General features: G+C 40.9%; 1 protein-coding gene across 5 annotated transcripts in view; it reads left to right on the top strand.

The window, feature by feature from the left end:
• Positions 1–16,317, top strand: part of LOC147035007 (uncharacterized) — a 35,026-nt gene extending 18,709 nt beyond the window's left edge. For 2 of the 5 annotated variants that reach the window (XM_085892286.1, XM_085892281.1), the window contains exons 2-3: positions 3,403–4,804; positions 11,113–16,317. In XM_085892286.1, the coding sequence (XP_085748412.1) occupies positions 11,548–13,146 (1,599 nt within the window). In that variant the 5' untranslated portion in view covers positions 3,403–4,804; positions 11,113–11,547 and the 3' untranslated portion in view covers positions 13,147–16,317. Of the gene's footprint in view, positions 1–455; positions 4,805–11,112 lie in introns of those variants that run through there. The other 3 variants (XM_085892303.1, XM_085892292.1, XM_085892274.1) reach the window with 3 other exon arrangements.
• Positions 16,318–17,127: the final 810 nt, after the last annotated feature.

The following is a 17,127-nucleotide window of genomic DNA, read 5'->3' as shown; positions in this document are numbered from 1 at the left end:
TCTCTCTCTCTCTCTCACACACTCATCCCATCTCTCTCTCTCCCACTCTCATCCAATCTGTCTCTCTCTCTCTCTCTCTCTCTCTCTCTCTCTCTGTCTCTCTCTCTCTCTCTCTCTCTCTCTCTCTCTCTCTCTCTCTCTCTCTCTCTCTCTCTCTCTCTCTCGCTCTGTCTCTCTCTCTCTCTCTCTCTCTCTCTCTCTCTCTCTCTCTTTCTCTCTCTCTCTCTCTCTCTCTCTCTCTCTCTCTCTCTCTCTCATTCTCTCTCTCTCTCTCTCTCTCTCATTGTCTCTCTCTCTCTCTCTCTCTCTCTCTCTCTCTCTCTCTCTCTCTCTCTCTCTCTCTCTCTCTCTCTCTCTCCCTCTCTTTCTCTCATTCTCTTTCTCTCTCTCTCTCTCTCTCTCTCTCTCTCTCTCTCTCTCTCTCTCTCTCTCTCTCTCTCTCTCTCTCTCTCTCACTATTTGAAGATGTGTATCCTTCAGACACAACTATGGTTGTCGACCTGTGGTTCAGAGAGGTTCTGGGATTTAAATACAGCACAACAACCCTTTACATTCGATTTAACATTTGAATCATATTTGACATCGACTCACCATGGTGGTTTGCTCTTCCTTTTGTTGATGGTGAAAAGGTCAGATTTTGTTCGAGATCGTGTGTTATTTTGCATTCATTCTTGGTTGGAGTAGAGACAGCTGGCGTAACTATGCCTCCAAAGGATGTTGAATTTTTTGCAGTATCTTCCACAAGCATTTCAGCAAAAACAGCTTGGGTTTAACTACACTATGACAAATGAAACCCAGACGTAAACTGCCTGATGTTCCACCCATTCTCACCCTCCTCACTCCAAAGCCCCCGGAATTGAATTTGATGCAAAACAAATGCTGTTATTTTGGTCGTGCTGATATTCAGATTTGTGGGGTATTTTTTAAAGTGTCAACGAGAGAAGGATGCTCGATTCATATTGAAAGAGCAATTTTTAACATCCAAGATGTTTTTATAAGAACTTAATTTGAAATGTTTAAGACACCTTTGTACAAATCAAGAAATTCAATATTATAACATTAACCAAGACGTTTATTAGAGCAAACTGTTTAGTAATATATTCTATCTTGGTGGCTCAATGACATAAAGGTTGAACGATTTTGAAAAATCTGGAACATCACCTTGAGCCCAGGAAAGTCATAGTGTTACCTTGTCCCTCTCCAATGTTCACCTCACCCAACCCTTCTGTCTCTGACTGTAGCAAACTTTTGGCAGAGGCCAAGTCCTTCAAACTTTCAGGTGTCGATCTATACCATAACCTACTAATATGAATATACAGTATTTCCAGACTGACATTCATACCCAGGTACTGAATATATACTCTTCTCTGTCATATCAAGTTCTCCCTAAGTACTGTGCAGCTGTCCATTAGATACGGTTATCCACAGTATTCTTGAATACGTTTTGCTTTTCCGGGCAGGGAAACAGTCTCTCATCAGTCTTTTTATGATACAGTACTGTAGAGTCCAACACCTTGAACATCGTTCTCATCATCTGATTACATCAACTTGAGGGATACATTACAATCACAAGAACATCTGAATCAATTGCAGCCCAAATACTTCTTCTGTTTCACTTCCAAGATGGCAAGACCAAATATGATGCCTGTGGGTTCATGTCTACAGAGCAGATGCATTTCCATTCTTTTGCAGTTGCATTATATCAGATGTTCCTCGCAGAACGCTCACCTCTAAAACATGAGTCATTTCCTTCCCTCCCCCAGCCAAGCGTCCATAGCAAATGAAAACCTCCACCAAGTTCCACTCGAAATTTTTAGGAGAGTGAAAAAAAAAGACGAGCTTTTCAGAACATGCATTTTTTCCACATCTAATTGGGTTGGCAGTGGAGCCGAGATAAATACACACTCTCTTTCATGCTGTCTCGTCTGGGTTTGAATATCGACCCAGCTATAAACTGCCATCCTGGTGTTTTGCATGCCCGTGCATGCATAGTGGTTTTTGGGATCTTGGAAGGATGATAAGCTAGGTGTCTTGTCTGCTGGCATTAGTTGGTGGATGTCATTGATCCCACAACGTTTTTAGATCCTCGTGGAGGATCTCTAAGTCTTACTCACGTTGTTGTTCTTCATCATCTTCTTGTGGACTTTGTTGTTTCACAGCCTACAGTTTTCATCGAAACTTCCTGAAACTTGGCATATCTATGTAAAAATACCCTGCGCAGACAAGAACCATCTCCGATTTTGAAAATTCCTCCGAGAAAAAAAAGTTATGACGTCAAAATATCTCCGCTAATGGAAATCGCCTAAAAAATTATCTCCGAAACTAGGCAAGCTTTTTAAAATTCCGTTTGCGGGAATCGAACAGTGCATTAGCAGAGATGAATTACCGCACATATGATGCATCACTATGACGTCATATGAATTTTTATGACGTCATTCCTATTTTTTGACATTTATTGTTTCACAACCCAGAGTTTTCATCGGATCTTCGTGAAACTTGCCATGTGTATGCAGAAAGCCCACGCGCAGGCAGTAACCATCTCCAATTTTGGAAATTCATCCTAGCAAAAAAGTTGACATAATATAGCCGCTAATGGAAATCGCCTATTCCATTATCTCCGAAACTAGGCAAGCTGTTTGAATTTTGTTTGTGGGAATCAAGCCGGGCATTAGCACAGATAATTTATCGCAAACCTGATACATCACAATGACGTCATATTCGTTTTTATGACGTCATCATTAAGAGGACGAGGATCTTAGCTCATTTGAGCTTGTTGCGGAAAAACTCGGAGAGTTGTTAACAGCACCCTAAAAATTCCAAATTCCTGCCTGAATGAGCAGGGGCACTGAATCATCAGCACAGACTCAGTAATGACACAAGTTGCTGGCTGAATTCAAAGTTGAATCCCAGTGCAATACACATTTGCTTCCAGGGCAATTGTTCAAGAAGGTAAACCAAATCATGGACTTTTTCATAGGAACTGAAAATGCACGTGTCATCATCTTCTGGTAAAGTATTTACATGAGTCAGATTTGTTGAAAATAATGCTCAAACATGCACCTGGAATTAGATATCCATTGCTAAGTAACAATATCAGATATTTTCACTTTTTATGTTTAGAAATACATAAGATTGATTTGAATGTTTCAATGCATAATTTCATGACTTCATTGAGGAAACGTGATTACGATGATCAATGATCGTGTACATCCGACACCAATTTTCTATTTCATTAAAAAAAAAATTCTCATTTTATTTAAAGAATAAGCGAGAAATACTTTAGAATGAAAGTGTATTCGTCTCACAATATTATCCATGTGTTGTTTTTATTCCACCTCGAGGAATTGGCATTATATTATCCTAATTACTGAAAACACGCAATGTCTGTCTGTCTGAAAACAGGTATGTCTGAAAACACGCAAGGTGATCCTGCGAACGTTTACCAAGGTGCTCCTTTGCCAACTTGTCCTTGATATCATTTAACATGACATTTTGACATGACCACAAGGGTGAGTATTTATGGATACTTACTGACTAATTTATGCACCTGTATACCGACAACTGTCCTCCAGGGAAGGTGAGTTTGATGTTCAAATGAGGAGGCATTTATTTTCCACTTGGCAAGGGAAAGGTGTGGTGGATGGCTTACGGGGGTACTGTAAATCGGTACTGTACTGCTGTTGGTGTCCCCCCTCCCCTCTCTCTGTTACTCATTTTGTTCTGTTCCATGCTAATCCATTCAGTTTACTCGTACTAGCTTTTCCACGAGCCTCGACTATAGATACAAAAAAGGCCTTATTTGAGATAACTGCAGCCAGAAATCCAAGCGTACGTGGTGTCAGAGACCATTCACCAAAATGAAGAGTCCACACAAGCTCATTAGAAAGGAACAATTCCAGTTCATAAGGTTAATTTTGTGAAGCAAATAGGCGAACATCGCCTTCTTATAAAGGAAACATCTGATGACACCAATGCCCTCAAACAGATGCCAAGCATCGAGGGTTACTTGGACGATTCTGCAGAGAATGATGAATCGTTATGAAGTTCTGGTCCCAATATTTATATCTGTTGGATATTTGGTTGTGGTTCATCATTCCCAGGTGAACTAACTGCTGCTGAGGCGAATGAATCACGATGTAATGTGATGCACAATTGTGGACGCCATGGGAAATGGCCAGCTATTGAGGACCATATCTATTATTACAATGACAATATCATGAGGAAGATCAGACCACCAAAAGTGGTTGACTGGCCCAGGGGCCTATTTAAATTTGAGGAAACAATCTAAATACCGAACCATCAATATTTCAGTTGCATTCTGGAAAACAGATGCAGCAGTACCACATTGTTTTGACCAGTTTAGATAAAATACTATTTACCACCAAATTATTTTGCCCATGGAAGTCGTATCATGCTGGGTGCGAGCACAGGTTTGATGTATCATAGTCGTTGTTGCCTATATCTCTATCATTGAGGAAATTGAATCAAACTCATAGTTTTCAAAACATACTCCACTACATGTTAAAATTATAAGGGCACTCTTCAATATCGCCACGTCACCAGATTTGCTTCCGCCAACATTAATACATCACTCGTATAAAAGCTCATCAAAGATGATGGGTTGGAATTGGTTTATTTGAAATATTCAGACTGCAAGATTTGATGTTTTGTTGCAAGAAAAAGTGTTATTTTAAAACACTACATGTACAAATGTAACCCTATTTTCTTTACCTTCTAGAACCTTTCATTTTGAGGGTGGAGCCTCATGAGCGTGCCAAAGCCTGAAGCCTCGGCCTCACGTCAGGTGTGCTTATATCTTCTTTATTTATTAGATATCACAAATGTGTAAATGAACACTCGTTTTACTCTGTATTCGTAACACATCACGTGCAGTGAATTTCACCTCCCTGCGCCTTGTATTTATTGTTTTTTTTTAATGCTTTTGTACACCACCATTGAGGCCCGGTTGCAAGTCACCGTCTACATTTCCAAAAGAAGACATAATAACTCTTTAAATTAAAATGTTTTTCGAGATTTTTTATCCTGAAAAAATAGACCATAGTGAACACACAGTCGTGTGAAAATATTGGCCTTTAAAACCCTTCTTAAGTAATCCTTTTGAAGGGGGACAGACATCAGACAAACAAATACACAAACACACATTGTGTTTTATAAGGGGGATTAAACATACCTGTACGAAATCTGATTTTAATCCCCGAACTCAGATTCAAAATATTAAATAATTATGGCTGCCAGACCATGCGTCCAATCAGGTCAAAATTTAAAACATATACTCCCCATGGCTACTAGATCATCATTGTGACGGTTCACATCGATGGATGAAGTGGCTCAAGAGAAATATATTTTTTAAGATTTTCATTCAATCCAATATGGCTGCCAGACCATGTGACATTAATTATATTTGTGAATACCCTGGTATGCGCAAGGCTTGGGGACACATGTGGGTGAAGTTTCCCTTCGATCTGTGAAGCCATTTTGGAAAAGAAGATTTTGAAATGTTTATTCTTCAAAAGATCATAGCTGTCAAACCATGTGACTGATGAGGTCATAAGTGGAGAAATTTTTGTTACTCATGGATAGGCAATCATACCTGTAAAGTTTTGCCTCAATCTGTTCAGCAATTTTGGAGAAGATTTTTTTGAAGGTGTTTGTGTTAAAAAAAAAAGGCTACCAAACCACATGACCAATGACGTCATCAATTTTTTTTCTCGTGAGAAGGCCGGATGCCTCAATTCTGTGTTTGCTTCCAAATCGTGTCCCTGACTCTCTGTACCCAGCCCGCCCAGTCACACCCAAACTGCTCTGGGATTTTGTGTCTTTTGCACCAGAGAAGGTTGAGAAAATTCTTTCAACCTTCGACTCTGACCTACTGAACTGGAGAGCATCAGCTCACTCATCCAAAAAAACCTGCTCTGCTGCTCTTGCACATCCTCTTTCTACTGTTTTTTGACCTTATAATTTATCTGCTTCTAAATCAGTCAACATCACTGCATTACATAAAGTGGTGCAAACACCGATCCCCTTAACTACAGACCTATCAGCTTACTTCTAATCATCAGCAAGGTCATGGAATTCATCACAATTATAAAAGATTTCCTTTTCACCAACAGCCTAATCTCAGATCACCAATTTGAATTCAGACCAGGTCACTCTACCTTTGACATGCTGTTTCTACTCTCCCAACAATGGATGAGGCTCTCAATGTCAGACATGAGATCAGGGCCGTCCCTCTGGACATATCTCATGCTTTCGATACAGTCTGGCATCCTGTCTTACTCTCCAAACTCTCAGCCAATGGCATCTAAGGCCAACTCCACACATGGCTTTCTGACTTCCTCCACTCTCATGGTCAAGGTGTCCCTCTCAACAGAATCCTTTCATCTCCTCTCTCTCTGTCAAGGCTGGAGTTCCCCAAAGCAGTGATCTATGTCCCATCTTATTCCTAATAATCATCAATGATCTCACTGATTCTCTGGAGAATCCCCTTTATTGATTTTCTGATTACTCCACCATGTGCAGTGACATCCCTCATCCTTCAGATAGACAAGCAGCATCCTCTTCCCAATCTTCAGACCTTGACAATATCACAAGTTGGCCAAACACTTGGAATATGTTTTGCCATCCTGACAAATCTCACACTCTTCTGTTTGCCAACCCACCCCCAACCCAATTTACTTTCTTAACAATCCTTTTGAGAAAGTTCAGTCATTCAAACTCCTGAGTCTCACTGTCAGCTATGATCATTCTTGGGTAAACCACATTTCAAAGTTGGCCTCCAAAACCAGTCATCATCTTCCGTTGTATAAAGTCCTTTCTTGGCACACCTTAACTCCTATCCACCTACAATACCTTCATCCACAGCTTTATGGAGTATGGTTCTCCCCTCTGGACTGGCTCCCCTGCCGTACATCTTGCCCAGCTTGACGCCGTGGAAACCAAGGCCTTCAGGATTATTGGAATCTCCTGTAAAATGAAGCTAAGGGCCTTTCACTTTCCCATCACAGACAGGTCAGTGGTCTCTGTCTTCTACCACCTCCTTTCTGGTCTTGGACCCTCTGCTCTTTCCATTCTTTCCCCCCCCCCAAGGTTCCTGAAGGGTGCACATGGTTCACCAGCAATCCCCTTCTGGGGAAACTCACAAATTCCACGATCACTTCTCACCTCCACTCATTAATTCCTTTTTTTCTCCCACTTGTGGAACAAACTTCCACATTCTCTTCAATCACGTTATTCCCTCCAGGTCTTCAAGACAGCTGTTCACTACTATCTCGGATCATCCCCCATCCAAAACCATGATCTTTTTTTATCTCCGTTAATCCCCCTTCCCCACTCAAAGCTGCCCTCATTCCAAATTTCCAGTTTTTCCTTTCTGAGAATTTCGTTTGTATCCACCTTGTCCACCTCATGCATCCTCCCCTACCCCTCATTCCTCCCCACACCAAATGTTTTGTCCAAATCTCCCTCTCTTTTGTCCTTCAACTCAGCTAGCTGTTAGTGTCCCCCCTTTCTATCTGTACTGTTCCTTTTGTCCTGTTGCATCATGATCCGTTCAGTGGTCTCACTCTGCCATCAGCTGAGACTGCAAAAAAAAAAGGAAGTGGTTGCCCTATTTCCTCAGTGAGTACAAACAGCAGGTGCCCCTTGATGGCATGCTTGAGTTCAACAAGGCAACATCTTATGATCTAGGTTGTTATTGATCTTCAAGAATTCGACGGAACGGAAGAATGTTATTGATTCTCTTGAAAACAAACTTTTGCATTTTGCCGATGAATCTACCCTGTGTTGAATGATGCATCACTTATGAAAAGCCGGCCACTACAGAGTTCCTTATGTCAGATCTGGACAAGATAAGCTGCTGGTCAGCTACTTGGAACAAAATGTTCAATGCCAGTAAGTCATATGCTCTCACTTTCTTTATAATGAATGGCAATCAAACTACCCGATCCACTTCTCTGGACAGCAGCTGGAAGAGATGGTCCCTGGAACTTCTTGCCTCACTATTTGGCAAACGTTTTCATAGGCAGATCATATGACCATGTTTGCATCAAAGGCTAGTCACTGTTCTGAAGAGCTCAGTCATTTCTTAGCCACACGGAGGAGCTCATAATGGTGGACAAGATGGATACAGAAGGTACAAGGCTTTCATAAAGAGCTCCATGAAGTATGGCTCTCCACTTTTGGCTGGTGGTCCTGCTTCCCACGGTGATCCTCTTGAGGCATTCAAAAACAAGGCCTTCGACACCATTGGAATCTCAAGACTGGACATACCAAGGGACTGTCACTCTTCCAATAGCGGCAATTTGGTGGGCACTCCATTTAAAAAATTTTATTACAAACTTATCTTTGGCCTTGCTCTTCCTCCCTTCTATCTCTGCCCTCTCCAAGCCACCCCAGGTCACAAATGTTCCTCAAGAAACCCTCACCTGCTAACCCTATGCTGCTTGCCCACCTGCATCCATTTGTTGCCTTATTCTCCAGATTGTGGAATTGTCTCACTGTGTCTGTTGTTTTCACCTCCTTAACTTCTATCAACCACTGAGCCCATCATTACCTCATCCATGATATATCTTTTCTACACACTGAATTTTGCCAATCTGTTGCTCTCTCAGCCATTGTTACTCATTCATGCCTTGTGTACCTCCATTTCCCTCCTCCACCAATACGCTTAGGTAGTTTGTAAGCCTTCTGCCCTTTGTCATTTCGAAACTTCATGACCCTAAACATTTGTATAAATGATTTCACATAACTAGTTCATACCCATCAACTGAATGTGTCAAGTTTCCTCAAATCCCATGTCTGTGTACAAGACAAGACAAGACAAAACATGAAATAAACAAAAAATACCAAAAACAAGACATTTGTAAACACTTGCTGACGACAAGAAGTTATACATGTCCAAGATGCCAGGAAGTACTTTTAATGCCGTTATTGTGAATCAAAAAATAAGTCATTCTCCAAAGATCAAAGTTTAGTATAAACAACCTACCACCAGTTAAATATAAAGTTATTAAACCTCACGAGAGCATCAAATCAAATGAGAGTGAACGCAGGTTCATTTAATGTCGTTTTCCCATTTGGTTTCCCTTTGATATTCCTAATGGAAAACATTCATAATAATCAAACCAACTGTCAAGTGTTTCCAAATCAATGTTTGCCCAAAATAGAGTTCTTTTGCCATGTTTTGTTCTAAACCCACACTAACTAAGATGGCACACATTCCATTGGTGGAAATGCCCACGGGAGCTTTATTTGCCACATTACTAAGGTCAAACTTGAGCAAAACATTTCAGTAGGCAAATAAGTGGTTTCCATTCGTACCCAACACATCTAATGGAAGCTTTCACCATCTTTAAATTTATTCTTGATCATGTTATCAATAACTGATAACTTCCCACACCTGTAATCATCAAATCAATCCAATCAAACAACTCCTTCGTGAGAATTTTAGAAAAACGTTCAACACAATAACATTAAGCCTTCTTTCCCTCTTCAAGTGTGTTTTGCCTTTGATTTAACACAATCTGGTGGTTGAATTTAGTGAAATCCGCAAGTTTAAAATGGTACACATCGACTGAACTGGTTTATTAGACACATCGATGTTTGAAATGACATCATCCAGCTGGTTTTGTTTTGATGTAATGTCAAAACAATCAGATGATAGACATGCAACAGCTGATGGAAACATGCTTGGTGCTGATATGATGACTCACTATGTTTCATAAAAACAACAAAAAAGCAAGGGCAAATGGCCTTCAGTTAAAGCAAGAACAATTTCAGTGTGAAGTAGTACAAATGGCTTTGTAATCGAGAGTAAAATGTTACTTTAAGTGAAACTAGAAAATATTTTACCAAGCAGACAACAACAACACTTTTTGACTTGCAACAGGAAGATAATGAGGATGTTTAGAAGTCAATAAAGGGACAAACTTTTTTCTAGCACACTTCTTAATAATGACATGCATGCATGTCCATGGAAAGGAAAAAACAAACCACGGCTATAACAGCGCTTTCTCATCCATAGCACGCAAAGCCAATGGAGGCCAGTGAAATATTTTATAAATACATGTCAAGATTGTTGTTCCCCCATGATGAAAGTGTGGTCATTTTCCAAAGGTTATCACCTCCATCATTGAAGGTGGACGTAGGTCGTTTTCACCCGTCTGTTTGTGAGCAGGATATCGAAAAGTTATGGATGGATTCAGACGAAACTTGGTAGACAGGCTGGGTATGTGACAGGGATGAATCGATTTGACTTTGATGAAAATCCGATTCCGGATCCAATAATTTTTTTCTTAAGTGATTCTTCACTGTTGAGCGATACGGCCAAAATGATATACAGTGCCTATAGAACGTCTACAGCCCCTTTCAAATTTTTCACCTTTTGTTGCCTTCTAACTTGGAATTAAATTTCATTAAATCAGACTTTTTCCACCTTTATCTACACATCATAACCCACAACATCCAAGTGAAAAACAAAATTAATTAAAAATACAAAACTAGAATATTTTGCTTGGATAAATGTCCACCCCCCTTATAATAGCAATTGTAAATTAGCTCAGGTGTAACCAATCACCTTCAAAATCACACACCAAGTTAATTGGCAAGCACCTGTGTTAAATTGTGGTGATTCTGATTATAGTCAGGAGGCCCAATGCAGAATAGTGTACGACCCTGCTGATTCCGTGTTAGAATAGTGCAACAGGTGTAAATTGACTGTCCAGACACACAGAAACGTGAATCAACTTGTTGCCAACTCTGGATATGGATAGTATGGCCGCCATGACAGTTTACAAAATGGTCGCCATTAAATACACTTTTCGTCATATTTCAGCCGCAAATTGACATGAAATTACAAAATTAGGTTCGATTTCCATGTTTTTGAGCATGCCTGAGCTGATGGGAGTATAGAAAAAAACATTGCTCCATCCATTTTCTAAAAATAATATGACTTGTTTTTCACTATATTATTTTTAAAGAAATGTTCACGCTCGAATTAGAATGTCTGATTATACAAACCACAATCAATGAATTTTACAACTTTGCTATAAAATGAACCTAAACTACATAACTGTGTGTTTTTCTGTTACCCAGGACTAACTGAAAAATGAAAGCCGCAAGATTTCTCACAGGGGGTTCAAGGGATCGAGAAGAAGAAGAGCATGTAGACTGGAATAAATGCTTTATTTGCCAGGATAGTTCAAAAACTAGCAAGTCAACGCCACTTCGAAAGACTACAATCGTTGGTGTGAAAACTGTAGCTGAATGTTGCAAAGAAAGAGAGAAATATAATGACGCTAAATATGTTGACTCATTCTCAAGAATCAGAAAATATTCTGTACCGGAGCACGTCGAAAAGATTCAATGGCACAAATTCTGCTATAGTGACTTTACTCACGCACAAAAATAGACAGACTGAAGTCAAGGATTCAGCCACAATCTGTGACTTACGCAGAAGAGATACCCACAACATCAGGTTCCTCAGAGAAATACCATGTCCCAAAGTCACTAAGATCCGCGCACAGCGCTATGGATTGGTCAAAATGCGCTTTCTGCCAGACTGACATTCCTGGAAAAGCTGGTGTCCTGACAAATGTTGAATTTGATCACACATCATCCAGGATGCTTAGTTTGGCCCAATTTGACCCCACCATGCCTCACAGGTTTGCAGGTGTTTCAGACTTGATGGCAGCTGAAGGTAAATATCACCTCAAGTGTTATGTTTCTTTTCGCAGAAAGTATAAAAAGGAGAGTGGAGAGAAAAACCAGTCTCCTGAAAGCATCTGTTTCAGAAATGTGATGAACCAGCTTGAGAAAGAGCTGCAGAAGGGACATGTGTTTACCCTGAAAAACATCTGGGAACACTACAGCATGCTGTTATTGAATGATTTTGGAATTGAGGCTGGAGCCTACAAAAGCTACAATTTCAAGCAGAAAGTGGAGGTTCACTTTGGTAGTGACAAGGTGACATTCATGCAGCCATTGGATGTCACAAAACCCCTCATAGTTGCGTCCTCAACTGTGACAAAGTTTGCCATGAGAACCGCCGTGAATGATTTATCTGAAGAAGGTGAAAGTTCTGAAGAAGATGAATTGGCTCAGTGCAGTCTGCCTCATCATGAGAACGAAATCCTTAGCTGGATCTTCAGAGTGGGCATAAAGATTTACAGTGACGTAAAACACTCTCCAGGGCATAGTATTATCGGTGGACTGAACACAGAAAATGCAGAGCGAATTGTACCTGAAACCCTGTACATGCTTGTAAATCTTCTTTGTGGTGGTGACAGCACTGACAAGATGGACAATGAAGAAGCGGATGAGACAGATACCAAGAACAAAGTTCTGAGCATCTGCCAAGACATTATTCATGTGGCTTCAGGAGGCAAAAAACTGACCCCCAAACACCTGGGCCTTGGCCTTGCTCTTCACCAGGCTACACGCTCAAAAGAGCTTGTCAATCTTTTTCATGCAGCTGCACACACAGTTGGGTACGATACAGTGAGGCGCATTGACACAGCAATTGCCAATGATGTTATACAATGCTTCCGAGATAATGGAAATGTCAGGATCCCAAGGAACTTTCTCAACATCCCAACTACCACAGGATATTTGAGATATTCTAATGACAACATTGACATAATTGAGGAGACGCTGACTGGGTCTGGCACTTTTCATGCAAGTCAGTGTGTGGCCCTCAGACGCAAGGGAGAACAAGAGCCAGTGATGGGCATTCAGATTAAACCTGGCCGCTCCAAAGTTCTCAGTGCCCCTCCTGAAATGACAAGCGTCCAAGAGGCCAATATGACCAACTTGAAGCCAGAACCTGTTTTCTCTGAACCACTGCAGCATACATGGTACTCACCCGTTGAACAGAAAATCAAAGCAGCCAACACTCAGGAGCTTGCCTGGATCTTGGCCAGATTGCATCAACAAAATAATCAGGCCGTTCCAGGCTGGAGTGGCTTTAACCAGAAGATGTCCACAGTTGAGCCACCAGTGACAGTCATCGGGCCAATGCCGATTCTGAATGCCCCAGCACATGACTTTGACACGCTGTGGACGGTTCTACAGAAATGCCAGGCAATGACAAAGAAGATTGGGGAGAAGTACACTGTCATCAATTCCTGATGAGAGTGTGATTGCAGATGCTGAGTCATTTGTCTGCAGGCTTTATGACCCTCATGGCCAAGATAACTCAATTCAGCGAGTAAGATGTGATCTGTTTCTCAGTCTGACCAAAGCTATTGAGAATCTGCCTCCAACTCGCGATGCTCTGATTCTACACATCAAGCGAGTGCACTACCAGACTTTTGTGTGGAGAAGAGCCTTGGAATCTGAACCACATCTACCTACACCTGAGAACTGTGGGTGGGAACAGGTCGTCAAAGATGGCAACGAGACATTTCAGCCGCGACTCATGACTGCACAGCCTATTACTGCTTACTGTGTAGAACTGACGACATGCAAATGCCGTGGGTCATGCTCAACTCGACGGTGCAAATGTACACGGAATGGACTGCCTTGCACGAAAGCATGTGGATGCAAAGCCCTTTGTAGGAAACTGTTCAGTGTACAAGCCGATCAATAGCTCTGAAAATTGTACTTGGGTGTTCTCACAACACTTTTCTCTTCTGCAAAGCAACGTAATTTTGTGTTAGAAAGAATCTGACAGCTGTTGAAATAACCTTTGACTGACTGTAAACCCATCTCCATCAATAGTGCTAAACATTTTCTTTTTCACATTTGTTGCTCGTATGTGCATTTTCAATTTCGTCTTTAAGTTGTCAATTATGTGAAAAGTTGTGATCCAGTACAAAAATAAAGCACAAAATAGTGTTCCTCGTGTCAGATTACATAGTATTTCACAATCATGACAAATTTCTGGCTCGTACAATTTGCAGTAAGAAAAGGACTAAATCTGATGGCGGCCATTGGTCATTTTGATTACTGTCATGGCGGCCATAATATTCAGATGCAGACTTGGCAACAAGTGGAACTAGACTTGGTCATGCCTAGACTCTTCAAAAACACCAGTTGCACCATTCTAACATGAAATCAGCAGCGAACCTATTTTCTAGGCTAGCTACAGATTTTGGCTTCTAGACTATTATTTCAGAATAAAATCAGCTGTTCATGTAGGTTTCCTCTGCTGGGTAGTGTATTTCACAGCAAAGACTCAACAATGAGCACCAAGAAGCTTTCAAAAGATGTGGAAAGACACAGATCCGGGGATGGATATAAAAATATTTCAAAGGCTTTGAATATCCCTTGGAGCACAGTCAAACCAATCATTAAGAAGGGGAAGGTGTATGGTACCATCAAGACCCTGCCTAGATCAGGCTGTCCCTCCAAACTGGATGACAAAACAAGGAGACTGATCGGAGAGGCCACTAAGAACTTTCAAAGAGCTACATGCCTTTATGGAAAAGACTGGTCACTGTGCACGTGACAACAATATACAAAGAACCCCACACGTTTCGCCTGTACGATAATGTGGAAAGAAGGAAGCCATTACTCAAAAAGCCCACCTTGAGTCCCGTTTGAGGCATGCAAAAAACCACTCCGGAGATTCTGAATCCACGTGGCAAAACATTTCGTGGTCTGACAAAATCAAGATGGAACTTTTTGGCCTAAATGCAAAATGTTGCGTTTGCGCAAACCCAACACAGCACATCATCCGAAGAACACCATCCCTACTGTAAAGCTTGGTGGTGGCAGCATCATGTAATGGGGATGTTTCTCATCAGCAGGGACTGGGGTACTTGTCAGGATAGAAGGGAAAATGGACAGAGTAAAATACAAAAAAATCCTAGAGGAAAACCTGCTGCCCTCTGAAAGAAAGCTGAAATTAGGATGGAAGTTCACCTTTCAGCATGACAACGACCCAAAGCACACAACCAAAGCTACACTGGATTGGCTAAGGAAAAAAGAAGATAAATGTTATCGAGTGGCCTCGTCAGAGCCCCGACCTAAAAATCTGTGGCATGTATTGAAGATTGCTGTCCATCATCGCTCCCCACGCAACTTAACTGAGCTTGAACAGTTTTGTAGAGAAGAATAGGCAAATATTGCTCAATCAAGGTGTGCAAAGTCGGTGGAGACCTATCACAACGGACTCACAGCTGTAATTGCTGTCAAAGGTACTTCTCCCAAGTATTATCTCGGTGGGGGGGGGGGGGGGGTGGTGGTGAACACTTGTTCAACCAAGATATTCTAGTTTTGTATTTTAAATAAATTTCCCGGAATTTATAGAATTTGTTTTTCACTTGGAAGTTGTGGGTTACAATGTGTAAATAAAGGTGGAAAAAGTCCGATTTAATGCAATTTAATTTCAGGCAATAAGGCAACAAAAGGTGAAAATTTTGAAAGTTCACAAAAGGTGAAAATGTTGAAAGGGGGTGTACACTTTCTGTAGGCACTGTATGGCATGATATTTCAAAACGTTGTGGACAGATTGTGACAAAACTTGCTGGACAGATTTGGTGTGTGACCAGGACAAATGGATTAGATTTTGGTGAAGATTTAGAGCTGCATACGACAATTTTTAAAAGTGATTCTTCACAATTGAGAAATAGGGACAAAAACGATATTATCGCACGATATCTCAAAATGTTGTGGACAGGTGGACGAGTTGGTTAGGTGACAGCAATAAGCCGATTCGATTTTGGTTCAGGTCCGGATCCAGATCTGTCCAATCAGTGGGATACAAAACGTAAACTGTTCAGCCTGGCGGAGGTATGTACTCTACTGAGTGCCATTCTAGTTTTAAATGTGTACAACTGTCATATCCAGTACGATCAATGGAATACCCTATGGTGTGGGGTACAACAAAGGTCGAAACATCACGCGGCCAATAAGCCTATGTTAAGCAACCAATCTCCGACGCCAACAGTGATGAAGAAAACGAAAGGATAGTGCCGTTCCGTTATGATTGCTTGGGATATAGGCAAGACTTTGAATCCTGCAAGCTTTGCCTCCGGGATACCGGTGAGGTTGTGTAGAGATTTCCCTCTCCCCCCCTCATCATTTCTGTCACATTAATCTCATTAAATGCCCTTTTACTTTAATCCCTCTGAGCCTCGGGCCCCATTTTGTCCTTCCTCATGACCCTTTCAGGTACACACCGATTCACTGCTTCCAACCCTTTTTCCCTTCCTTGATCACCCTCATGTGATCCAAAGTGCAAACATGTCGACCAGTTTCGTACCCGAAGAACCGAGCGCCAGCTGTCATGTGGCTGGTGTTCCGGTGAAGCTTCTTGTGCAGGTAATGTTATTGAACACTCTTTTAAGGGTGATACATTGTCAACCCTGCACTTATCTTGCCCGGAAGAGGTATGGGAAGGTCCACACACTGTTTGCACACCTGGAACCTGAGAGGTACTCACTGGCCAAGTTGTGTCTGGTGGGAAAAAGGAAAGGGCCGGGGTTTTTTTTTGCAAACAAATATAATTTAGTGTCGCATTTTTACATTAAGTAACTGAAAGTACAATAGAGGCTCCAAATTAAAACAGTATTAATAAAACAAAGGCTTATTGCAGGGAAAATAAAAGAATGTGTAAAAAGATAGCACAAACTTAAGAAGCCAAACTGCTTAAAAACCCTGATAGCCCCGCTCACCAATGGTGTGTAAATTGGACTTTGTACTGACCATACAGTTCTATACAAAGGAACCATCAACTAGCATAGGACATTACAGTTAATCATTCTTCTTCCACATTTCAACAAATTAACAAATGTTTTCAAATAAGTTCAAGACCCAAAGAATGTGCAGCATTTGCTTGAAGTCTGTGGTTGGGCAGAACTTTTATCTCTCCCTTTTAACACTTTCTTTCACTTGCCAGACTCAAGCATAAATTGCTTAAATTCCATCTCAGAGAATTGGATAAACCAACCATGTGACAAATTTATACTCTGAAAAACTGAAATTTCCATTTTACAACTGGTCAAAAAAGAACTCTTAAAAGGTGCCAAGTACAGTCCGAAAAACAAAGCAAAAACAATTGTCATTCTTTTTTTTTTTTTTTTTTTTTTTGCTTTATTTGTGTTGATATTAAAAAATATTGATGAAAGTATTTGATTTTAGAATTGCCAAACTTGAAATGTGTTT

Source organism: Eptatretus burgeri, chromosome 1 (assembly GCF_056783735.1).
Source record: "Eptatretus burgeri isolate ZD-2024b chromosome 1, Ebu_testis_v1, whole genome shotgun sequence".
NCBI classification, from domain to species: domain Eukaryota; kingdom Metazoa; phylum Chordata; class Myxini; order Myxiniformes; family Myxinidae; genus Eptatretus; species Eptatretus burgeri.
The sequence above is the reverse complement of the archived record's forward strand: the minus strand, read 5'-3'. Positions and strand labels throughout refer to the sequence as shown.